The following is a 24,215-nucleotide window of genomic DNA, read 5'->3' as shown; positions in this document are numbered from 1 at the left end:
GGATAAAAAGACAGGACCCATCCATATGCTGTCTACAAGAGATTCATTTTGATCCAAGCCTCACTCAAAAAAATCGAAAAAGCCCAAATTCACCAACTAACTTTACATCTTAAAGAACTAGAGAAAAAATAACAAATGAGGCCTAAGCCATGCATGAGAATAGAAATAATTAAGAGCAGAGATCAATGAATTAAAAACCAGAAATACAGTAGAACAGATCAACAAAACTAGAAGCTGGTTCTTTGAAAGAATTAATAAGATCAATAAACCACTGGCCAGACTTATCCAAAAGAAAAAAGAAAGGACCCAAATTAATAAAATTATGAAAGAAAGGGTAGAGATCATGACTAACACCAAGAAAATAGAAACAATTATCAGAAACTACTAAAAACAACTATATGCCAACAAATTAAGCAACATAGAGGAAATGGATGCCCTCCTGGAAATCTATTAACTACCAAGACTGAAACAGGAAGAAACTGACAACGTGAACTGACCAATAACCAGTAATGAGATTGAAGTAGTGATCAAAAACCTCCCAAAAAACAAGACTCCAGGGCCTGATGGGTTCTCTGGGGGAAGTCTACCTAACATTCAAAGAAGAAATATTACCTACTCTCCTGAAGCTGTTTCAAAAAATAAAAATAGAAGGAAACCTTCCAGACTCATCCTATGAGACTACTATTACCTTGAGTAAGAGAACCCCATCAAAAAGGAGAACTTCAGACCAATATCCCTGACGATTACGGATCCCCAAATTCTCAACAAGATCCTGGCAAATAGGACCCAAAAGTACATTAAAAGGATTATCCATCACGACCAGGTCGACCACACATCCCTGAGATGCGAGGGTGGTTCAACATTCACAAACCAATCAATGTGATAGAACACATTAATAAGAGGAGAGAGAAGAGCCCTATGGTCCTTTCAATTGATGTAGAAAAGCATTGGACAAAATACACTATCCTATCCTGATTAAAACTCTTCAGAGCATAGGGATAGAGGGAACATTCCTCAATATCATAAAAACCATCTATGAAAAGCCCACAGTGAATATTATTCTCAATGCAGAAAAGATGAGAGCCTTTCCCGTAAGATCAGGAACATGAAAAGGATGCCCACTCTCATTACCATTGTTCAACATAGAACTAGAAGTCCCAGCAACAGCAATCAGACAGCAAAAAGAAATAAAAGGTATTCAAATTGGCAAAGAAGTCAAACTCTCTCTCTTTGCAGATGACATGATACTTTATGTGGAAAACCCAAAAGACTCCAACCCTCAAATTACTAGAACTCATATAACTCAGTAATGTGGCAGGACACAAAATCAATGCACAGAAATCACTTGCTTTCCTATACACTAACAATGTAACTGTAGAAAGAGAAATTAGGAAATCGATTCCATTTACAATAGTACCAAAAACCATAAGATACCTTGGAATAAACCTAACCAAAGAAGTGAATGCTCTATACTCCAGAAACTACAGAACACTTATCAATGAAATTGAAGCAGACACAAAAATATGGAAAAACATTCCATGCTTATGGATTGGAAGAATAAACATCGTTAAAATGTCTATGTTGCCCAGCACAATATATACTTCCAATGTCATCCTGCTCAAATTACCATTGGCATTTTTCAAAGAGCTGGAACAAACAATCCTAAAATTTGTATGGAAACAGAAAAGATCCCGAATCACCAAGGAAATGTTGAAGAGAAACAATGCTGTGGGCATCATGTTGCCTAATTTTCAAGCTGTATTACAAAGCTGTCATCACCAAGACAGCATGGTACCGGCACAAAAAAACCCCACACAGATCAATGGAAAAGAATAGAGAGCAGAGGTATGGACCCTCAACCCCATGGTCAACTCATCTTTAAAAAGCCAGGAAAAAATATTCAGTGGAAAAAAGACATTCTCTTCAATAAACGGTGCTGGGGAAAAAGGTCAGCTATGTATAGAAGAATGAAACTCAACCATTCTCTTATACCATAAACAAAGATAAACTCTAAATGGATGAAAGACCTCAGTGTGAAACAGGAATCCACCAAAATCTTAGAAGAGAACATAGGCAGTAACTTCTTCTCCATCGACCACAGCAATTTCTTTCAAGACAACGTTTCCAAAGGCAAGGGAAACAAAAGTGAAAATGAACTTCTGGGGCTTCAACAAAATAAAAAGCTTCTGCAGGGCAAAGGAAACAGTTAACAAAACAAAAAGGAAACCCAGAGAATGGAGAAGATATTTACAAATGACACTACAGATAAAGGGCTGATATCCAAGATCTATAAAGAACTTCTCCAAACTCAACATCCAAAAAGAAACAAACAAACAAACAAACAAAAAAAAACAACCAAAGTCAAAAAATGGGCAGAAGACATGAACAGGTATGTCTCCAAAGAAGACATATAAATGGCTAACAGACACATGAAAAAATGTTCATCATTAGACATCAAGGAAATTCAAATCAAAACCACATTGAGACGCCACCTTACACCAGTTAGAATGGCAAAAATGGACAAGGCAAGAAACAACAAATGTTGGAGAGGTTGCAGAGAATGAGGAACCCTCTTACAATGTCGATGGGAATGCAAGTGGTACAACCACTTTGGAAAACAAGTGGCAGCTCCTCAAAAATTTAAAATTAGATCTACCCTATCACCCAGCAATTGCACTACTTGGCATTTACCCCAAAGATAGAGATGAAGTGAAAAGAAGGGCCATATGCACCCCAATGTTCATAGCAGCAATGTGCACAATAGCCAAACTGTGGAAAGAGCCAAGATGCCCTTCAACAGAAGAATGGATAAAGAAGATGTGTCCATATATACAATGGAATATTACTCAGCCATCGGAAAGGGTGAATACACTCAACTTTTGCATCAACACGGATGGGACTGGAGGAGATCATGCTAAATGAAATAAGTCAAGCAGAGAGAGTCAACTGTCATATGGTTTCACTTATTTGTGGAGCATAAGGAATAGCATGGAGGACATTAGGAGAAGGAAGGAAAAAATGAAGGGGGGGAATAGAAGGGGGAGACAAACCATGAGAGGCTATGGACTCTGAGAAATAAAATGAGGGTTTCAGAAGGGAGCGGGGTGGAGGGATGGGTGAGCCTGGTGATGGGTATTAAGGAGGGCACAGATTGCATGGAGCACTGGGTGTTCCACACAAACAATGAATCACGGAACACTACATCAAAAACTAATGATGTATTATATGGTGACTAACATAACAAAAAAAATTTTTTTAAACTGAAAATGTAATTTCTAAGTACCAAAAACTTTCTAAGTACTAAAAATTTCTAAGTACCAAATTTTTAGTATACTACCTAATTAATGGAAAAAATAGTTATCATGCTTGTCAACACCTTCTTATAAACTTTCCTTCTACTTGCAAAGCAATTAAGTTATCCTCTGGCAATCTCTTTCTTTAAAACGAAATAACCTTGATTACGTACCCTGTTATTATATCTCTAAATTTTTCCTTTGACAGTCTTTTCTTCATAGCCCATAATTTCTTTATGTGTCTTTTGAATGAAGGTAATTTTAAAAAGCATCCATCTTAACCTTTTAAAAAACGTTAAGTATATATGAAAGAGAGATCTTTGGTTCCTTTAAGAAAGCTAACTCTACTCCTTCCTTCCTTTTAGTATGTCCCTCCAAAAAGCAAATGGCTACACTATAAAAATATTCATAAACATCTGTAGTACTAGTAATGTTATGAAATATCAAGATCTTAAAATCTACATCAATAATAAGCACTGTAAGTTACAAGTTCCAGACACATGCCTTGCCGGGCTTTCCTAAATGTACCTCCCGAGTAGGACTTCCCAATTGCCTCACTGCTGAGGACTCGCTTGAGAGAGAGATGCTAAGTGAAGATTCTGTGTCGTCTGGTGTGGGGTCAGGAGTCTGCATTCCTAACCAGCTGTCGGGTGCTACTGGCCCACAGGCCCCACTCTAAGTTGCAAGGGTATTAAGTACCATATTCTTGTTCAACATAAAAGAGATATGAATCCACATAAAAATTTCTTGAAATCTAGATAATGATGATTTTATAAGACATGAAATTACTCTCCTAGAACTCACTTGTCACAAACGTGCACTGGCATGCCAGGTACCTATTACTTTATTTGTGACCTGCATCTGTTTTCTAAGGTGAAAAAAAACAAAACAAAACGCTTTTAAATATAAATCATGCAACAACATACATATATGCTCACTGTCATATGCCAAGTAAAAAAAGTTCTAAGCTAACCAAACCATTCCCTTGTCTAGGAACGCAAGAGACCTATTTTGGAAGGAAAACTAGAATTTAAAGCACGTGAGAAAAGGCACAATCCAAATCACGTCTTTCGTGCAGATGCAGTGTAATTTCGTACTTAAATGAACCTCCCTCCACTCTGCGGTAAGTCAGTGTAAAACTGTCAAGTCAAAAACGGGGAGTACCGAGGTTTCATCCTAACGGCAAGCTGATCAGTGAGCCTAAGGCTGTGCGTCAACTCTGCAATTCCACCCGCGCATCTGAGAGGCAGTTTGTCTGTGCTGAGTGGGAAGGTCACCCAAGCAGAGGTGAGCCTCACTAGCGCCACCAGCAGGACATTGTGATCCGCCCTGTCCGGCTTCCCGCAGTGATGGCTGGGGCTCCGCACTCCTCAACCTGCACGTGCATTTAGAAACTATCACTTCCAGAACGGCTGTTTGGTGACTATAATCTGGGCAAAGAGTAGAACTAACTTTACAAAAATTCTCGCCTACAACTTACAGCGAAGATATTATAAGGAAGTATATTGCGATTTTTTTTTCTCATGAATGTTCACAGATTATACTTATAATGACCAAAGGCTAGAAAAACTTACAAGTAGAAAACGGGACTGAAAAACCCTTCATGTCATCCTGACATTTGCATCTTATCCTTAAGTAATGAGGTCTGTGATTTTATTGAAGCACATGCCCGTCTTCTTCAGTTGTTAACTTTTCACATACTCTTCATCATGGGCACACACTTCCTTTTCATCCACTGGCTTGTGGTATTTTACTCTGGAAAGGTTAAACTCCCTCACTTTAGGAAATAAATTCCAGCCACTGTGTCAACAGCTGAAATTATGCCTGTAAGTCAGAACACTGTGGCTGCTACCATCTACCACTCACTTCCATCCAAGCACGCAGCCCGGCTAGTGCGCAATCGGCTACATTATGTGCGTGAGCTCTGCCCAGCAGGGGCTCTCCTTATGCAACAAAGAAGGCCCTGGAGATAATCCAGAACGCACTAGGATGTGACTTGGCCATACTTCTGACCTCTTATACATGATTGAAGCCTAACACTTAACTGTTCTTCACAAAATATTAAGAGACTTAGAAATGTAAACCTAAAAATGAGAGGCTGGCGGAGATTTCTGCCGGGAGTTCTAGGCAACTTTGGCAAGAGCTCCTATCTACTGCATCCCAGCTCTTTGGATGACTCACACGAGCTTTGGTATGAGGAGGAAGAGAAATGCGTGACTACTTTGTTGAAAAATTACGGTCAAAGTTAATTACACAATCACGACAGGTTTCCTGAGTGCCTTAATGTAATGACTCCCTGAAGTTATAAAAACTAAAAGTTCCAACATTTCTTTCCTAGACTTTCAGTTTCAGAGGAAAAAAAAAAATACATGCACACGTGTGTACACACACACCAGGATATTATAAATACATTTTGAAGAGTTTTTTTCCTTAGAATTTCCATGTCATTAAATTGTAAAATTTGCATTTAATGAGAAAGACCTATCTGTTGAAGACAAAAAAATATTTTTGCTTTTCTCTTACCAAAATGATGAATAATCATTCATTCTCTTTACATGTATCAATTTCAGGCATTTTATAGCTCCAAATATAGCATGATAATAAAGCTGAAGAGTTTCTTTTAAACTACTAAGTTTATTTGGTTGATATTAAATATTAGATAAATGCAATTGAGAGCATATGAAGTTGATAGGAGCAAAAGATGCACGATAAAGCAAGTAAATAAATATATTAAAAGAAAATATATTACCTAGGCAGGATGTATAATCCAATATAATGGCTAAGTGTTCAGATGCAATTTTAAGAACAATCCAATTCATATGTGATTTTTCAAGCCAAAATATGGAAACATTTACTGAAAGAATTCCTCCAATAAAACAAAAAATAATTCTTTTTTAAAAACGAATAAATTTAGGTTTAAAAGTAATTTCATTTTGCTTTTATAACATAATCATTCTATCTTAGAAGTTCTAGCAATTCCAATATTTTGGAATATATCATATTTCATAATAAAATCAGTAAATACGTTTTATATTTTCCTCAGCATTCAGCCACATAACTTTGTGGTTATATCTAGACTCATACACAAAGATGGCTGTGCTCCAACTCTGTCTTCTAAGAACAATAATAGTATCTACCTCACAATGCAGCTGTAAAGACTAAATGAGTTACCATGGAAAACACAGAGAGTAGTTCCTGCCACAAAAGCAGTGTTAAAAAATATATATATATATCACACTAAAAAGTCCTTATGACTTGTAATTAAATGAAGGTTAATAAATAAGATAAAAAATGAACACATAACTACCTGAGATCTTGTTCATACTGATTAGTGAAGGGCAAATCTATGCCTGGAATAATCAGCTCACTTAAAATCAATCAGTGACTTTTCAATCATGAAAATGCACTAATGATTTTTCTGAAATAAATTAAACAACAGTAAACTGTTAATAAAAAATTCAGAGTATAGTTGGCAGAAATGTCTTTTTATGGTAAATGAGGATCATAAACGATGAAAGTAAATTAAAGGAACTAATTGAAACTAAACAAGACAATACACAGGAGCTGAGACCAGCAATAAATTTCTCTGGGAGGAGACTGGGAAATCACGATGGCTTCATCTTTCAAATAGCTTCCTGAATTATTTGCCTTACAATCTCCTTGGGTGGTACATTTTCCAGTATCATCCTTCTTCCTGATTTCTGAACACATAACTGGGTATTTTCATATTTAACTTGAGATACTGAGATACATTATTTCCAGTTCTTTCTACAATCAACATATTCCATTTGCCAACACACCTGTAGCTTACACAGTCAAGCTGCATCAAGTAAGGACGCACAAGTATGGATTTGAGAAGAGCTGTCAATAAACCAACAAGGTCTACTGGCTCATAGAAAGCACAAGGAAGTATCTTGCAATTATGTTTCTTAAGAAGTCAGTTAACAATTTTCTTTAAAACAATACATATTTAAAAGCCTTAATATTTTTAAGAAAAGTAATGGTCTTTAAGACTTGTCAGGCAATTAACAATCCCAATGTCAATCCCATCTAAGTGATTTAATTAAGAAAGATCCATTAATTGCTGGTTAAATGTGGAAACCGTAAAATTCATTCAAATCCATTTCTGCTTTTTTTTAAAAAAATTATTTTTAAAGCATATTTATTAATAGCATTGTTTAGTTTCTAGCTAAGGCAGATGCTACTGCCTTAATATGCTACTGCCAAAAAATATGATGTCCCATCCATATTTCCATGCACGCCAGCCTAAATTTAACTGCCTAAGATTTCTGCAAGCCCTCTGCCTGTGTACATGTTGGCCTGGGAACCCCAGAGAGTTGATGTCTCCTGGGAGCAACTATTAACTTTAAATACTCCAGCCCATTTTCCTCTTGGAAGGAATGACTCATGTAATGTACGGATTCTTAGAACTACCCAGAGCATTAAGCTGAACTCATGCAGAGTGGTAATTTATTTGATATACCATCAAATAAATGATAATTTATGATTTATGAAATAAATTTATGATTTATTATTATTTATTATTATTATTTATTTTCTCTCTCTCTCTTTTAAACTTCTCACACTTCTCTAATTATTTCCTAGAGTTACTTTCTCAATAGATGATTTGTACTTAAATCTTTGTCTCAGAGACTGTTTCTGGGGAAACCCAGTCTAAGTTGACTTAGACTAAGTTGGCAGTGGTTTTTGGAAGCAGATCTTCAGGATGGGATTGTAGAATTAAATCATCACTCACCAGCCATGTGACAACAAAGATGGGAACTGACTGTATACCCGTCATAACTAGAGTCAAGAAAACCCCTCAGAGGCTGCAGCATCACAAATTCTAAGCGTTTCACCTCCAGTGATTGGAACATGATATAGACTGAAGGGGAGGCACCTACCATTTCAGAAATAAAGTTGCAATATTAATCATAAAGGCTTGGAGTTGGTGGGTTGTTCTTATATTCACCGAAGAAAATGATAACATCAAGTCAGTCAACTATCAACTGAAGGCAGAGGGTAAACTGCAGAAGACTTCTAGGGCAAACAATGAAGAGATTCCCATCTCCTGTTGTGAAGTCAACGTGTGCCAGAAACAGGCACAGTATGTGCTTTTCAGAGTCACACCCTTAAAAAGGACGCTGCATCTGGAGCCTTGTCAGGCTTCTATGTTACAGTCGGAGCAATGCTAAGCAAATCACGGGACGCTAAGTGTAGAATATCCAGGTGAGTGCAGCCGAGAACCATGAACTTCCAGATTCCTCTACCCTCTGGATAGGCAGAAGTAACCACTTCCACCTAGAAGATAGTAGTTTCTCTACTCCTAAACACCATAAAAGATGACAGGTGTTCTCCTGAAGATCTGATCTCATTTTTCCTCATGGCTTTAAGCAACAAAAAGGTAAGGTCTCAAAACGTCCCATCTGGCAAAGAAGTCTCTGCTCCAGGAAAACAAAAACAAGAGAGAGAGAGAGAGAGAGAGACTATTCAACAAAAGAGATGCAAGATCTGTGTAGTAGGAACCAGAAGGTCCTAGGAGGATATGCAGGGAAGGCTGAGGGGTTATGAGGCAACATACACCCAGTCAGCAATGTGGTATGGAGGAGTAAGCAGCTTGAGAGAAGAGAACACACAGACTCCTACAATGTGGCAAATGGCTTGAATGGGTGGCCAATGCCCTGGTGGAGCCAGACTGGAAGACCTTCCCCAAACAAAGTATCCTGGAGAAGCAGCATGAGGATGTCCCTACAGAGCAGGCAAGGAAAGTGCAGATTGCTCTGTTTCACATCAACAACCACTAAAGAGCATTCATCGCGAAGTACTGAACAATTGGGTAGATGAATTGTCTACTGGAGGCCATCCGGCCTTTTTGTGTGGCAAATGTAGTGCTTGCAAAATGAGCCCATAAATGCTGTAGCAGGGTAGTGGGGATGGGAGCAGGGAGCGGGGAGACAGAAACAGACACACACAGAGAGAAAAACAGACAGAGAGAATGTTATACATGGGCCTAAAAGCATGGGCTGTTTCTCACCTAGTGTAATATAGCTACAGGCGCTGGTGAATGACCAACCAATTGTCCAATGCTTATTCTTCAATACTGTACCCTTTCAAAAAGACAACCGACAACTTCATGTCAATTAGATAATCATCAATTTCATACCTCTAGAGGGGGTGGGATACATTGTTTCTTGTCACTGACAAACATTCCACTTATGAGTTCCTTTCTTGTTCACGGTGCCTCTTCCAGGTACACATACTACCTGACGCAGCATCATGGGATATCTCCGTGGGGTTGTGCATCAGCTGCATAACCAAGAACCTCTTTTCTGGGAAACGAGGTCCAACAATGGGCACATGAACACGGGATCCATTGGGGCCACCATTTACTAACCTACTTAGGAGCTGCCCATGTGATAGAACACCAGGGCAGTCTCTTAAATACACAATGAAGGCTCTAGCTTGGGGATGACAATCTTTGAGTTGAAATGTAGTCCTTCAAGATATAAAATGTACTCTTGACTACGGTGCTATGTTCATTGATATGCTGGCACCAGCTTGTATCTGCTCATTTAAAAAAAATTAATTTAATTTAAAAAGTGTATTTTTCAGGAATCATTAAAGCCGGCTGACCTCACATAATAGGTAGCTTGAAATCAGCCGTGGTGGGAGTATTTCTATTATGAAAATTAGCAAATGCTACAAATCAGGTTGCCCCTACCCATACTGGCTCTGCCCCAAAAATGCAGAATGCATGAGTGTGGGAACTAAGGGATGGATATGGGAGCAGCGTCTCTCGCCACCACAGAGAGTAAGCTACTTGGGAAATCTGCCCACCCTGTCTCTGCAACTTTAGGCTCTACTGACCACAAATGTTCTACTTTCCATGTGGGGGTATAAAGCTGAGGTGGTGCTCCTATCAGGGTCATAGTAGAGAATTTCACTTAACCTAAATCTATACCTACTATCTCAAGCCAGTAAAACTAAATGCAAAAAAAAAAAAAAAAAAATTCCGGCAGAACTTCAGCTGACAAGGAGATCGTCGTCATGAAGGCTGTTGCTACATAATGTGGGGAAAGCAGAACCAAGCATGAAACTCAGAGAACTCATTCAAGACCTTCCATGCTCGGTGAAGACCGGACAATTTCAGGAGCCACTGTGAAATGCACACACAGAAACTACGCATTTCTAGGCCTCTAGGCTTCAAGTTCAGGCCATCTCACTAATCAAGCTGCTGACAGAGAGTTAAAGTGCAGGGAAATTAGAGAGTGTATGAGAGAAGAAAAAGGATAAGTATAAATTATGGACCTTTGTTCTAATGCTAGCAATCCTCCTTCATGATGTATTCTCAGCTGGGCTTTTTGGTTTGTTTGTTGTTTTAATTGTGAGCAGTCACCGGTCTTAAAGGATCAGTGACTGGATAAAGAGGGCATGGTGAGGTTTCTCACTACCATTACCTACAACTTTTGGTCTTAGTTTCCCCTCTTATGGCCAAAATCTATTCTGCCCACATATGGGGAAGGCTGGTACATAAAACCCCAGATCTTTAGGGATTTCGGCAGAATAACTTTGAAGTTCATATTCTAAACAGCTTCTGGGATTCTTTAGCAGGATAAAGTTCCTTTAAATGAAGTTGAGATCCTTTAATCGGTTATCTCCTTCTTCCTCTTGACTCAATTCCACATTCCTTTAACCAGTAGTGTTTCCTGGAATCATGTCCCAAATCAACTACCAGACTTTGAATCCATGAGTGAGAATTAGGCAGAAGCCAGTTTAAGACAATAACCCTCTTTAATATCTGTTGGTTTTATATAAATTTTATTAGGCCAAATCCATATCGAATTTAATGTTTTTACAACTTTCTCTTTTGTTATGTTTTGTGATAAATGATATGTTTATGTACAAGTGAAACTAAATAACTAGCTTTCTGATCATTTGACAGATTATTTTACCTGTTCACATTTTGTTAGGTGCTGAGCAAACGTAGAGAGCAGAGTATAAAATAAGAATGGGACGAATCAGATCTTAGGCAGTATCCAGTTTTACAAAATAATAACAAGGATACAGTCAAGCTAAAGGATTGTGAAGGTTCGGGTAAAGCAGAGCAAGATCTGGACAATAACAGTGGGTCCCCAGAGGTTATGGGCTGAATCGCATCCCTTCAAATTCATATGTTGAAGTCCGAACCCCTAGTGCCTCAGAATGTAACAGTATTCAAGGGTAAGCTCTTCGAAGAGGTGGTTAGGTTACAATTAGGCTATTAGGATAAGGACATCATCTACTAGGACTGGTGTCCATATAAGAAGAATAGACACCAGGGGTATACACGACAGATCACCATCTAAAGACATAACAACAGGCAGCCATCTGCCAGCCTAGGAAGGAGGCAGCAGGAGAAAATGACCCTGCCAGCACCTTGACCTTGGAGTTCCAGCCTACAGAACCACGAAAAAATACCTTTCTATAGTTTGAGCTACCCAATCCGTCTCATTCTGTTACGGCAGCCTTAGGAAACTAAAAGACCAGGTTGTGCCTCACTTTGATGGAGACACACATGTGGCCCAGAAGAGAAGAAGTCTCCAAAGGAGGTTTGCAGACTTCCTTGCATGCATCACCTATGGAACATTTTTACAAAGTCTTGCCTCATTGAACCTGGGTTCTATAGCCACCCTCAGCCACTGACATCCTGCTAAAAGCATTTTAGTTATAAAACCCCTTCCTTTTCGTAAACATCATACATCCAGTTACCTGGAGTTCAGACTAAGAGAGAGATGATCCTTGATTCTCTTGACTACTTTCTTCCTAGGGGTGCCCTTCCAATGAAGGAAGTTGCTTTAACTTCATCCTCCCAAGAGGTTTCAAACACAAATTCTTCTTTTATGTTTAAATACAAAATGACCTCACCACAAATTGCTCATTTTCATCTCTGTGAATATAACCACTTCAAATGTGAATTATATACCAATAAATGGTCATGAAATATCTTGCTTAAATTCTATGAGATGTGTTAACATTCATTTAGTCCTGTTTTATTTGCTTTAGAGTTCGACCTTCTTTACCTATGAGTAGGAAGGTCTACTATGGTTCTTTGGAAGTAAGATTTTTTAAAAAGCACACTGACATATCAGTTCTTATATTAACAATACTTTGAAAACATAATACATTATTATAATTATTAATATATTATTAGGATACATATTACCAGTGGCATTTTCCACAAAGATGGAAAAAATAACACTAAGATTTATATGGAATCACAAAAGACCCTGAAAAGCGAAAGCAATCTTGAGAAAGAAGAATGAATCTGGAGATACCACAATCCTATATTTCAAGATATACTACAAAGTAATCAGAACAGTATGGTACAGACACATAGATCAATGGAAAACAGACACATGGATCAATGGAACAGAATAGACTCCAGAAATAAATCAATGACAAAAGAGGTAAGACTATACAATGGAGAAAAGATGGTCTCTCCAACAAACAGTGTTAGGAAAACTGGACACCCACATGCAAAAGAATGAAACTGGACCATCTTCTCACACCATATGCAAATAAACTCAAAATGGGTTCAAGACCTAACTGTGAGATCTGAAACCAGGCAGTCGCTTCTCTGACATAGGCCATAGCAACATTTTTCTAGATATAGCTCCTAAGACAATCAACTATTGGGACTGCATCAAAATAAAAGGCTTCTGCAGAACAAAGGAAACAAAAACCCAACAAAAGAAGCAACCTACCAAATGGGTGAAGACATCTGCAAATGACATATCCAGTAAGAGGTTAATACCCAAAATATATAACTCCTGTAACTCAAAACCCTCCCCCACCAAAAATACAAAAAACAACCCAATTAAATAATGGGCAGAGGCCCTGAATATATTTTTCCAAAGAAGACAGACAGATGGCCAACAGACACATGAAACAGCATGAAAAGATGCTCAACTTTACTCATCATCAGGGAATATATATCAAAACCACAATCAGAGATTGCCTTAGACCTGTCAGAGTGGCTAATGTGAAAAAGACAAAAAAAAAAAAAAAAAAAATCAAGAGTTGGGGAGGACGTGGAGAAACTTTCATGCGCCACTGCTAAGAACGTAAATTGGTGCAAGCACTGTGGAAAACAACATGGACATTCCTCAAAAAATTAAAAACAGAAATACTACATGATCCAGTAATTCCAATACTAGGAATTTACCCAAAGTATATAAGAGCACTAATTCAAAAAGACATATGTACCCCTATGTTTACTGCAACATTATTTATTATAAGCTAGATATGGAAGTGACCCAAGTATCAACCAAAGGATGAATGGATAAAGACAGAGTGAGATACACACACTGGAATATGACTCAGCCCCCCCCCCCCCCCAAAAATCTTGCCATTTGGGACAACATGGGTAGACCTAGAAAGTATTATGCTAAGTGAAATGTCAGGTGGAGAAAAACAAACACCATATAATTTTACCTGTATGTGGAATCTAAAAACCAAAACAAATGAACAAACACCCAAGAGACTCTTAAATACAAAGAACAAACCAGTGGTTGCAGAAGGGAGGTCGGTAGGGGGGAATGGGTAAAATAAAGGGGATTAAGAAGGACAAACTTCCTATTATAAAATAAATAAGTCACAGAGATGAAAAGTACAGAATAGGGAATATAGCCAACAATATTTTAATAACATTGTACAGTGACAGATGGTGACAACACGTATCATTGTGATAACGTAGAGAATTGCTCAATCAATATGTTGTATACCTGCAACTACTGTAACACTGTGTAGCGTAACTATACTTCAGTTTAAAAAACCATAATACATTATGGATACATGTCCAGTGTGAAAAATGAGTAGTATAATGAAGAGAAAATTGCCATCTAATGATACTGCCAAGCTGCTACTTATTAGGAGTTCCAGTGATAACAGCAAGTACAGGATTCATGTCACCTGTTTAAGCTCCTTGGTGTGAGGGGAGAATATCTGCCGTGTTTTTTTCTTTATTATTACTTCAATTACTTCACTCATGGGAAAAGCCTTAGACATTCAAAAAGGACCTTGGCATGGAAGCATAGGAGAATTAGCAACTAGCAGAGAACTGCTCAGTAAGACAGCTTTGTAATAGATCAGACCTACCTCAGCCTACCAGTGATAAAACACTATGAAATATTTAAAATCAGGGGAGATAGAAATTGCAGAATTAATTCCACAAAAATGCAGTCATCTTATACTTACTGAAGCCACATTCACGAAATCGTCATCTGAGAGGGTTTCCAACATTTCGGAGACAGATGTTCGGATCAGTTTAAGTGTCAATCCGCTGACACTTCCACTCCTATAAAACAATGGGTCCATGAGCACATACTGAAGCAGCACCCCACATCCTGACAAGAGGAAACTTTCCCACTAACTCTAGGTCATTTATATAATATTTAAGTAATTTTACCTTCAAAAATTAGTGAAGAAAGTCACATTTCTGATGGAGTAGAAATATAAGGAATTGGATCCTTCCTATCAGCATCAGAATGTATATGTTGCTAACTATAATGATGAAAATTGCATGTCCAGGGATGATTTTAAGAAATTATGGATACTCATGACACATTTACTTATTGAAGAAATAGATACCAAACACCAGCTCCGTTAGCCAGGTTGAAGGGTTCTTGTCTTTATTTCTCTCGTCTCTACATATTCTACGGATGCTCGGCAAACTTATCTCACGGTGGGACTCACCTCTAGACAACTAACCCTTCTTCATCTCTAGAGCTCTCAACTTCTCCCCACTTTTAGACTTCTGGCTTTGTTAAAAAACTACAGGGTCAATATACAGAATGGAAAACTACTCTTACACACATTTTTTTCCCTGTTAATGATCTTGGTACCCATCTGGCTGGATTTTAGTCATCCAATTACCTCCTTCCTCTCAACTTTCTCACCCTTTCAGACAACTTCCCTTTTTCATTCCATTTCTCAGTTCCCAAAGAGGTGGCCTCTTCTCCATCTTCTCTCCACCCTGTGTCCGGTGCGTCTTACCTGAAGACCCTGAGCTTGGGTAACAGCCCCTCCATCCAACTCTTAGCCTCTACTCCTCGCCATGCAAACAGGTGAAAATTCTAGAAATACACCTTGAGCTAATACTGTTAATAGCTCATAGTTACCTACTAACTAGCCAGTGATCACAAGAGCCCTGTATTCAAAGACTTTCATTCCCTTCCTTCCTTCCTTTCTTCTGCTCAATACAGTGCCCCCAAATGTTTTCACCTATGTCACTTCGCTCCTGTCAATTCTACCACTGGAAATTCCATTCTCTTTCCTCTCCTCTCCCATGCCCACCTTGTGAAATCAATTCTAATTTTACTTCTTTAGTGTTAAGTTTTTTCTGACACTTTCAATCAGAGTGTTATTCCCTATGGACTGGGTCATACTTTACGTCTATCACCTTCTACAATTATTTTAGTTACTTGGGAATATGGTTAAGTTTCACTAATACACGAATTACCTTTGAGAGACATCTTAATCATCTTTGTCTCTACATTATCACATTGTATAAAGGAGACCTTCCATACATGTTTGTTGAAATAATTTTTAAAAATGCTATTTGAACTTGATATGCACTTCTAATCTTCTAATACACATGTGGGTTCCAAAAATTTTAATATGAAGAATTATTTCTGGGAATTATCACATATCCAAAAAGATTATAACATATTGACTCACCACTTAGGTTGATACTTAAGAAGAATATCAAGGATTAGCATATAACTCCATAATAATTTAATTAAAATATGTTCTGATTTACATGTATTTTAAGAAATGAAATGGGAATTAACATGTAAGTTAACATGTTGAATTCCTTTATCTTCTCTTTCTCAGGCTAAGTGATAGGGTTTTAACTTGTTTATTTCAGATCATTTTTTAAATGTTTTCAAATGACATTAGCTTGTGGTGTGGATTTAGGTGTGTACAAAACATTGGATTCTGTTTCAAGGAAAATAAGCATTTTATACCTCTTGTTTTTAACTCCTTGGCATTGCTCTTAAAAACTTATTATTTTCTATATTCTACAATTTCATCTTAAATTTTATTAGAAGATTACACACACATACCCCTTAACTTGAAGGGATGTAAAAAAAAAATAAAATGACCAATACAAAAACTCATGCAATTCCTTCCTATATACAAGCATTTCCCTTTAAATAAAAAGTCCCAGTATTGGCTTTTAATATATTTGAAATTTATATATTTTGTGGCTAAATTCCTACAAATTATTTGAATCATTTGTAACTAAATGCCAACTACTTTTTTTTTTTTTTTTGGTAGCAGGAACTAAGTTTTAGCAACCAAATACTTTATCCTATTTAAAATGTAAAGCAAAGATTTGAAACAAAAGAATAATTTTTCAGAAAGTTCAGACATTAGAAATATGCCATAATTTTCAATTCCAATGTAGATTCTTATTTTCTGTAGGCTAATTTTTGTTTTGTTACTATCTTGATATGGCTTTTTTCCCTGGATATAAAGTCATCATAATTTCTCTCTCTTTTTTTTTAACCCAACCTACTTCCAACATATTACTGTATCTTCCTATCTTCCCTAAATTTTCAGTATGTAAAGAGAGAATATTTAACTACTCACACATCAACCAGGATAAGCATGTCCTTAGGCGATGCAGCTCCTTGGATGTACCTGAAACAAAGACCATATGAATACTTTTTTCTCTTGAAAACTATTAAACATTGATATGTTTTGAACTGGTATTCACTGATTTTTTTTAGATCATCTTAAAAAAGTAGGGCCCTACTTCCATTCTATCTCAGTAGGCAATGTGCTTTCATTCACAATTCTACAATGTCAATTTTTAGAAAGCTCCATTTAACATAATAGAGATGTCAGAGGCAGAATATGTTTCACAGATAAAACAAAAGATCAAGATATGTGTTCTAACATTAGAAGCAAAAGAAATTACCTCCTGGATATGGAAAAAATATATATATGTATATGTATACATATATGTATATATACACACAATATGTGTGTGTGTATCTATATATCCTAAATATATATATATATATATATATATATATATATATATCCTAAAGATATATATATATATCCTATAGATATTTAATATCCTAAACTTCAGTTTATTGACCATGGGGTTTAAAACTCACTCTAAGGAATTAAAAGATTATACCCTATTTTTCAATGCAGAAAATAAACACAGCAAGAGCTAAGTGGTCTAGGAATGTGAGAAAACAACTATCAACAGAGAAGAAATACTAAGGGGTAATACAAAGTAATGATAAAGTAATTGAAAACAGAGTAATGTATAACATTACCAAGAGTTTCAGGTGGTGCCTCTCAGAACTTTAGTGTCTGAGAGTCACCTGGAGAACCAGTTCAAAACATGGATTCTCACATTGACCCCCCAGCCCCACTGTAGAGATAAACTGAATTACAGATGAGTGATCCCCCAAAGTTCATGCTGCTTGGCCACAGCCTGATTGGCAGGGGGAGGGGGGTGTTCTGATTTATCCAACAGGAAGAGGTAAACCTGAATTCAACTTTTTAATTATCTTTGAAGCCTCTCTGCCCAAGACCGAATCTAACTTCTCAGAAGCCTGCGGAAAACCTGTCAATTCATTTTCAGACAACATCCAACACAGTGAGTATCTATTCAGGACTACGTGTTCATGAAACAGAGTTTATAACGTGCACCCAAGTCCGTTTCTCTGTAAGAAGGTAAAAGGGGTAGGTTTGCCGGGATATTCCAATGAAAGACAAATCCAGTTCATGTCCAGCATCTACAGTGGTCCAGGCATGCATCCCCATTGGAATATGAGAGGACAGGCTAGTAGGTTGGTACCTTGCTTCTAAGGTCCCCCCCCAAAACAACAGTTCCTAAACCCAATCTATGTGATCTATATGATATCCCAGTCTCGGCCTCCATTCAACAACCCATAGCTCCAGGGCCACCACACCTGGAGAAATATTAACAAAAATATTATGTGGATTAATAATATCTGATACTATCATTCATGGCTGGTGTTCACGTAAATCGCTACTGGAATGGTTAACGGGACATTTTAAAAGTCGAGAATATATTTCTTCGATTCAATCATCATGCATCTTGGAATTTGTTTAAACCCTCCCACGTAGAAATAATCTAAATGTCCAATATAGTCAGGGATTTTCAAAATAAGTTACCATATAATCATTCTAAAATGACGTTAAGCATGTCTCTCATGCGTAAGCACTCGAAGGTATTGACATGAAAGAACAGGTTACAAAGCAGTGTACTGTATAAAATGTGAACCCACTTACAAAAGATCAATCCTCACATTAAATACATTTTTTAAAAATGGAAATAAAACACACAAGTTTAATAGTTGTTTCCAAGTGAGTGCAATCGTGAGCTATTCGCTATTTTTCGAGGTACATGTTAGGAGAAGAGTTGCTTTAGTAGTGAGGAACAAAGCAGCTTTCCTTTTGGGAGAATGAAACCTAAGCTATGTGACCATGACTAGAGGCAGCTTGTACCTTGGGGCCAGTTCTCATTAGTTCACTGCCAGAGGCAAACCACCTTCTACTCTATGGAGACACTTCATTAAAGCGCTACTCCAAGCAAACTGGGAGCTTTTCAATAGAAACCCCTGCTAGCTAAAAGAGATTTAGAGAGGGACACTGAATATAAAACTTAAAAAACTAGTCCATTTGAAATCATTTGATAAATCATTTCAACAATTTTCACTATTATTGTTCACTTGAACTCACCGTCTTGAATTTTAACTGTATTTATTTATTAGCTGGGGAAAAAAAAAACCTCACTAGCTCTTTAAAATAATTAGACAATATTCATTCTAAAATGGAAATCCTTTCAGCTTTTTCACAAAAAATGTGGCCACCTTTTGTCTAGTTCATTTTTTAATGACTACCTAAAAATTCTTACCATGGTCTTCTGCGTACATCATAAAGATCAATCTTGTTTGGAGTTCTACTGTTATCAACCCATGGAGAAGCTACAAGAAAGAGAAATTAAGTTAAAAACAGAGAAATGATATCAATATAGTAGGTATGATCTAGAAAGATATTTTCAAAATTCATAAAACTCCACTGAAACATTCCACAGCAATAGTTAAAATGGGCGTTTCAATGTATATACCCTTAGCCTTTTTTTTTTTTTTAAAGATTTTATTTATTTATTTGACACAGAGAGAGAGATCACAAGTAGGCAGAAAGGCGAGCAGAGAGAGAGGAGGAAGTAGGCTCCCTGCTGAGCAGAGAGCCCGATGCGGGGCTCGATCCTGAGATCACGACAGGAGCTGAAGGCAGAGGCTCCACCCGCTGAGCCACCCAGGCGCCCCACCCTTAGCCTTTTTTAAAATGGCAAAAAAATGCAGCAGTATAAAAGAAAGTTAACAGAAGTCAATTTTCTTTTTTCACATTATGTTATAACTAACTTGTACACATAGGGATTTTCTGGATGCTAACTTTACATGCTTTTTCGGGTGTCCAGAGGTTATACATCTTATCTCCTCTCTACTAACACCAACATTTACCTTAAAAGAAAAATTACCTGCCACTAATGGAAATTATACTTTCAATTATTTGATCCTTATACTTTTATTCAATTATCTTCTCTTGAATTGTTATTTACATGAAGGCATGATTTCTTTAATCTTAGTCTTCACATATTCAACGACGGCCAGAACATTTGTGATTAAAGTAAAATTAAAATAAATCCATGGAAAAGTCTTTTCCTTAAATTTATTTGAGTGATTTGAGGTAATTCAAGTATAAATTCAAGTATCTTGTGTTAGTTTCAGAGCCTTTATCATTTTGCAATCATCAGAAAAATGTTAACTGCATTGCTTTTAAATGCAATTAATTTACACTTATTCTAACCAAATCTACACTTGAATTAAAATTAAATGCTTTACACACACACACACATATTCCTTAGACCTAATGGATAATAATAAAAGCTGATAAATCAGATGATCATTTTACGCTGAAGAAGCCCTCTCCTTGAACACATGGCTCTTAGGAAAATTCCTATAATAATTCACATGACTTATGCCTCCCAATCTATTTTGCCCTTTTCCCTACTGAAAAGTATGGAAATTATGGAAAACTGTACCGTGAATCAGGTTTATCAGCCAAGTACAATAATTTGGCCAATTAGGTTACGTCAAAAAATAGATAACTTCTGAGTCTTTCCTTACCTACAAAATTTCTTTCTCATTAGTAACTATATTATAAAATAACATTCAGGGGCACCTGGGTGGCTCAGTGAGATAAAGCCTCTGCCTTCAGCTCAGGTCATGATCTCAGGGTCCTGGGATCGAGCCCCACATGGGGCTCTCTGCTCAGCGGGGAGCCTGTTTCCCTCTCTCTCTCTCTGCCTGCCTCTCTGCCTACTTGTGATCTCTGTCAAGTAAATAAATAAAATCTTAAAAAAAAAAAAATAAATGACATTCATTTTAAAGGGCTAATCACATTTATATAAAACAGTTTAAATATAGCCCTCTTCCAACAATCATTTACAATATAGTCAATGCAAATGAAATGATAAAATTACTGTTATTCCTAAAATCTGCACTTGCAAAAACTTAGAGCCAGAGAGGTAACATTTCACTTTTTCTTTTTGTGGGAGCCCTGGAATAAAGCAACAAGCATGCAGTAGACATGCCAGTTCACGTTCAACTAGTCCTCTACAATATCTGACTCCCCAAGCCAGGGTCTAGGTGATAACTACAAATTTAAACTAATGATATCCTTTCAGTACATTTTGACGGTTGTATACATTTATTGCCTCTCAGCTTCAAATTCACCCATTTATCTTGCTCTATGAAAATGGATCTGGGCTCTTTAAATATTTTTTGCTCACCAAGGAGCACAATTTTAAGCTTTGTCAGCAGATGATGACAGAGAGACACTTAATGAGAAAAGGGGTTTTGCTTCCTGTTTCTGATTCATTTGCTCAAAGGCTCTCTGGTCATGGGAGGCTTTCCTGGTGTCTGGCTTCTACAGTGCCTTGTATTCTCACACCCCCACTATTACAGCTTGGGTAGGTCTTGGAGCGCTCTCAGACTCTCCAGAAAAAAAAAAAAAAATGGCCAGCAGTACTCCCTGACTACTTTTGTAGTAGAGTGCCTCCAAGGAGACATTTTGGACCCTAAAGGATGAATTACCAGCAAACCATTCTAGCAAGACATCATAGCAACTTCTGGTCACTTGGTGGGCATGGAAGTGTTTCCTATAAGATCTGGAGTGGGCTAAGTGGGCTAAGTGGCTCAGTGGGTTAAATGTCTGCCTTTGGCTCAGGTCATGGTCCCAGGTCCCAGGATCAAGCCCCATGTCCAGCTCCCTGCTCAGCCGGGGAGTCTGTTTCCCCCTCTCCCTTGGTCCTTCCCCCAGCCCATGCAGGCTGCATGGTATAGCTCTCAAATAAATAAAATCTTAAGGGGGAAAAAAAAAAAAGCAAGATCTGGATCTCAGCCCAGAGGCACCTGAGACTGAGGTTGCCTCCTCCAGCGATCTCAAGTCCAGGGGGAGTTGCTGTTACAGATTACATCATATCATACTCTCTCCGGCAGTCCTGTGTTACTCAGAGTGATTGGTACTTAGAGCTAATCCCTCATTACTCCAACCCCTATGACAATAATTCCTTACTTCAAAAAATTAACTTTCAAAAAAGATCATTTCCCCTGTCCAAAATACTGTTTTCTCTCTCCTGATTGGATTCAGACTATTATAAATGACTGGGAGAGAGGACAGAAGGGACATCAGGTAACCCTGCAAAGGCCCCACAACCACCATAAGCCGGAAGTAGTTAAACGGTAAATTTGACAAGTAACTTAACAAAACTGAAATTTGAAAGTCATGTTTAAATTAGATTTCTGGATGCACATGACATTCATCTAGAATTTGTTTTCACTATAATTGTTAATTGAAATTCAGCATAATTTGTAGTACGATGCTCCATACATTTGGTATATTTCTTTAAAGACAGAAAAAAGGTTTGCAATTTACAGTATGAGTCAGACCATTCAATTTTAATATGGCTTATAAAATTAGATGGTTTATGTTTAAAAATATTAATAACATTCTCTTAAAAGTCTTCTGAGATATTTACTATTAGGAAATATCCCTTGATTATACTAAATAATATATTTATATTATGGTAAAAGTAAACAATGTATTTTCTTCTGTGTTATCACTAATTTGTTGTAAAATCCCATTGTGGCGTTTAAGCGGTACATTATTTATGGAGGCTCAGAATTACAAAAGGTCAAATAGTAAAAGGATAATAACCATACACTGAAATTCCCCGAGATAGCCACTTTCTTAATGATGCATAATGAAAGCTGCATGTTTTGAGAGAAACTGGAGCTTCTAAAATTCCTGTAAGAAGGCATAATAGTGTTCATTGTACGTGACTTTTGCTTTCCACTAGGATTTTGGGATGATAGGAGAAAGGAGGGGAGTCCAAAAAGCAGGCATCTTATTTCTGACTGCCATTGTTAAGGGTGAGAATGACTGATTATGAGAATATTTTCTCTGATGAAAAATGAACTGCGGGAACGTCTCTGGCTAAGTCTATTAGACTACAATTCTATTTCACATGATACTTGAGGAGAGCTATGCAACTTACTGAATCACTGATTTCAAAAGGTACTTAAACGTACGATTACACAGAATTACTGAAATATGGGTTAGAGAAATATTCTTGAGAAACTATGCAGATTGTAGAACCATTTTCTGGTTAAAATGCCCTAATAATAATATGAGGGTACAGTTTTTCATGTCAGCTGCTAGGAAATAATAAAGCACGTAATGATGAACTGAGGGCTAATTCTTTTGGTAGAAAGAAACGCCACTTCAAATGACAGCTAACTGCATTTGCCATTAATGAGTTCAACAACATTTTTCTAACTCTAACCGATTTTACATTTTTCGTCACATATAAAAAAGTAAACTTCACATACTCAAAAATGACTTTAAAACCCAACCCTGGTCCTACCGGCTGGATCTAATTGGTTTTATGCGGATCATTAGTTTAAGCTCATCTCAGTCAACTCTTATGGATTATTAGTGATGCTTCTTAATTCTAAGCCATGATAATGAATTTGGACTGGTTTTAAACCCAAATTAATTCAATAAATGTGTACCATATAGTTCACAGGAATCTCAGTGTTGCTGCCCAAATACTACTGTCCCAGAATGAATTCTCCACATTCCCTAACTCATATCATGGCTCCTATATCAAGGTCCAGGATGAGTCTCAATAACAGACTGAGGGTTATGTATGAACATAAAAATGCCAGAGAATCTAGAAAGGCAAATAGCTGGTCTTTTCAGATTCTGTGTTACAAGCTGGGCTCCGTTCTCCAGTAAAACTTTCAACCTCGGAAATACCCAAGACATGGAAAGGATTCCCTATCAGCTACAGTAATACAAAATAACTTACTGAACAATCTCAAATCTTCTGTTTATTAGCACAAAGTTTATTTCTTACTCATATGAAGTCTAAGTGATATATTACTAGCTCCAGGGGCACAGATACTGCTACAGGATGGTGTTCAATGACCTAGAACAGGTAGCACTTTTGTCTTTTTCAGCGTTGGGTTTCTAAAGTCACCCAGGAAGTGTGGAGAAGGCACACCCAAGTCCTAACAATCCCAGGCTTGAACGGAGACCTCTTACTCCCACTAATATACTACTGGTGCTGGGTAGATACAAAGGAAGTCTAACAAGTCATTTGCAAAGACAAAATTTCACAGCGGAATGAGAAGACACAACTTTGGCAGGCAGCTAGCAACCTTGGCCATAAGTACAGATGGACAACTAAAATATAAGTAACGTCCACTACTCTAACACGAGTTTTCTGTTGTTAGCGACGTTTCCCGTAAACGACCT

The 24,215-nt window shown here is 37.4% G+C and overlaps 1 protein-coding gene across 10 annotated transcripts in view; it reads right to left on the bottom strand.

Annotated features, from left to right (window-relative positions):
* The window catches only part of CACNA2D1 (calcium voltage-gated channel auxiliary subunit alpha2delta 1), a 502,406-nt gene that overhangs the window by 102,227 nt on the left and 375,964 nt on the right, over window positions 1–24,215 (bottom strand). For all 10 annotated transcript variants that reach the window (XR_006820510.1, XM_046020734.1, XM_046020735.1 and 7 more), the window contains exons 8-10: window positions 19,243–19,312; window positions 16,929–16,979; window positions 14,529–14,628 (exon numbers count right to left, since the gene is read on the bottom strand). Coding sequence is in view for 9 of the 10 variants with exons in the window: in XM_046020734.1 (XP_045876690.1) it covers window positions 14,529–14,628; window positions 16,929–16,979; window positions 19,243–19,312 (221 nt within the window). In the remaining variant the exon portion in view is untranslated. The remainder of the gene's footprint in view (window positions 1–14,528; window positions 14,629–16,928; window positions 16,980–19,242; window positions 19,313–24,215) is intronic.

The sequence above is a fragment of the Meles meles genome, chromosome 10 (assembly GCF_922984935.1).
Source record: "Meles meles chromosome 10, mMelMel3.1 paternal haplotype, whole genome shotgun sequence".
NCBI lineage: Eukaryota > Metazoa > Chordata > Mammalia > Carnivora > Mustelidae > Meles > Meles meles.
This window is presented reverse-complemented; position numbering and strand designations above follow the sequence as displayed.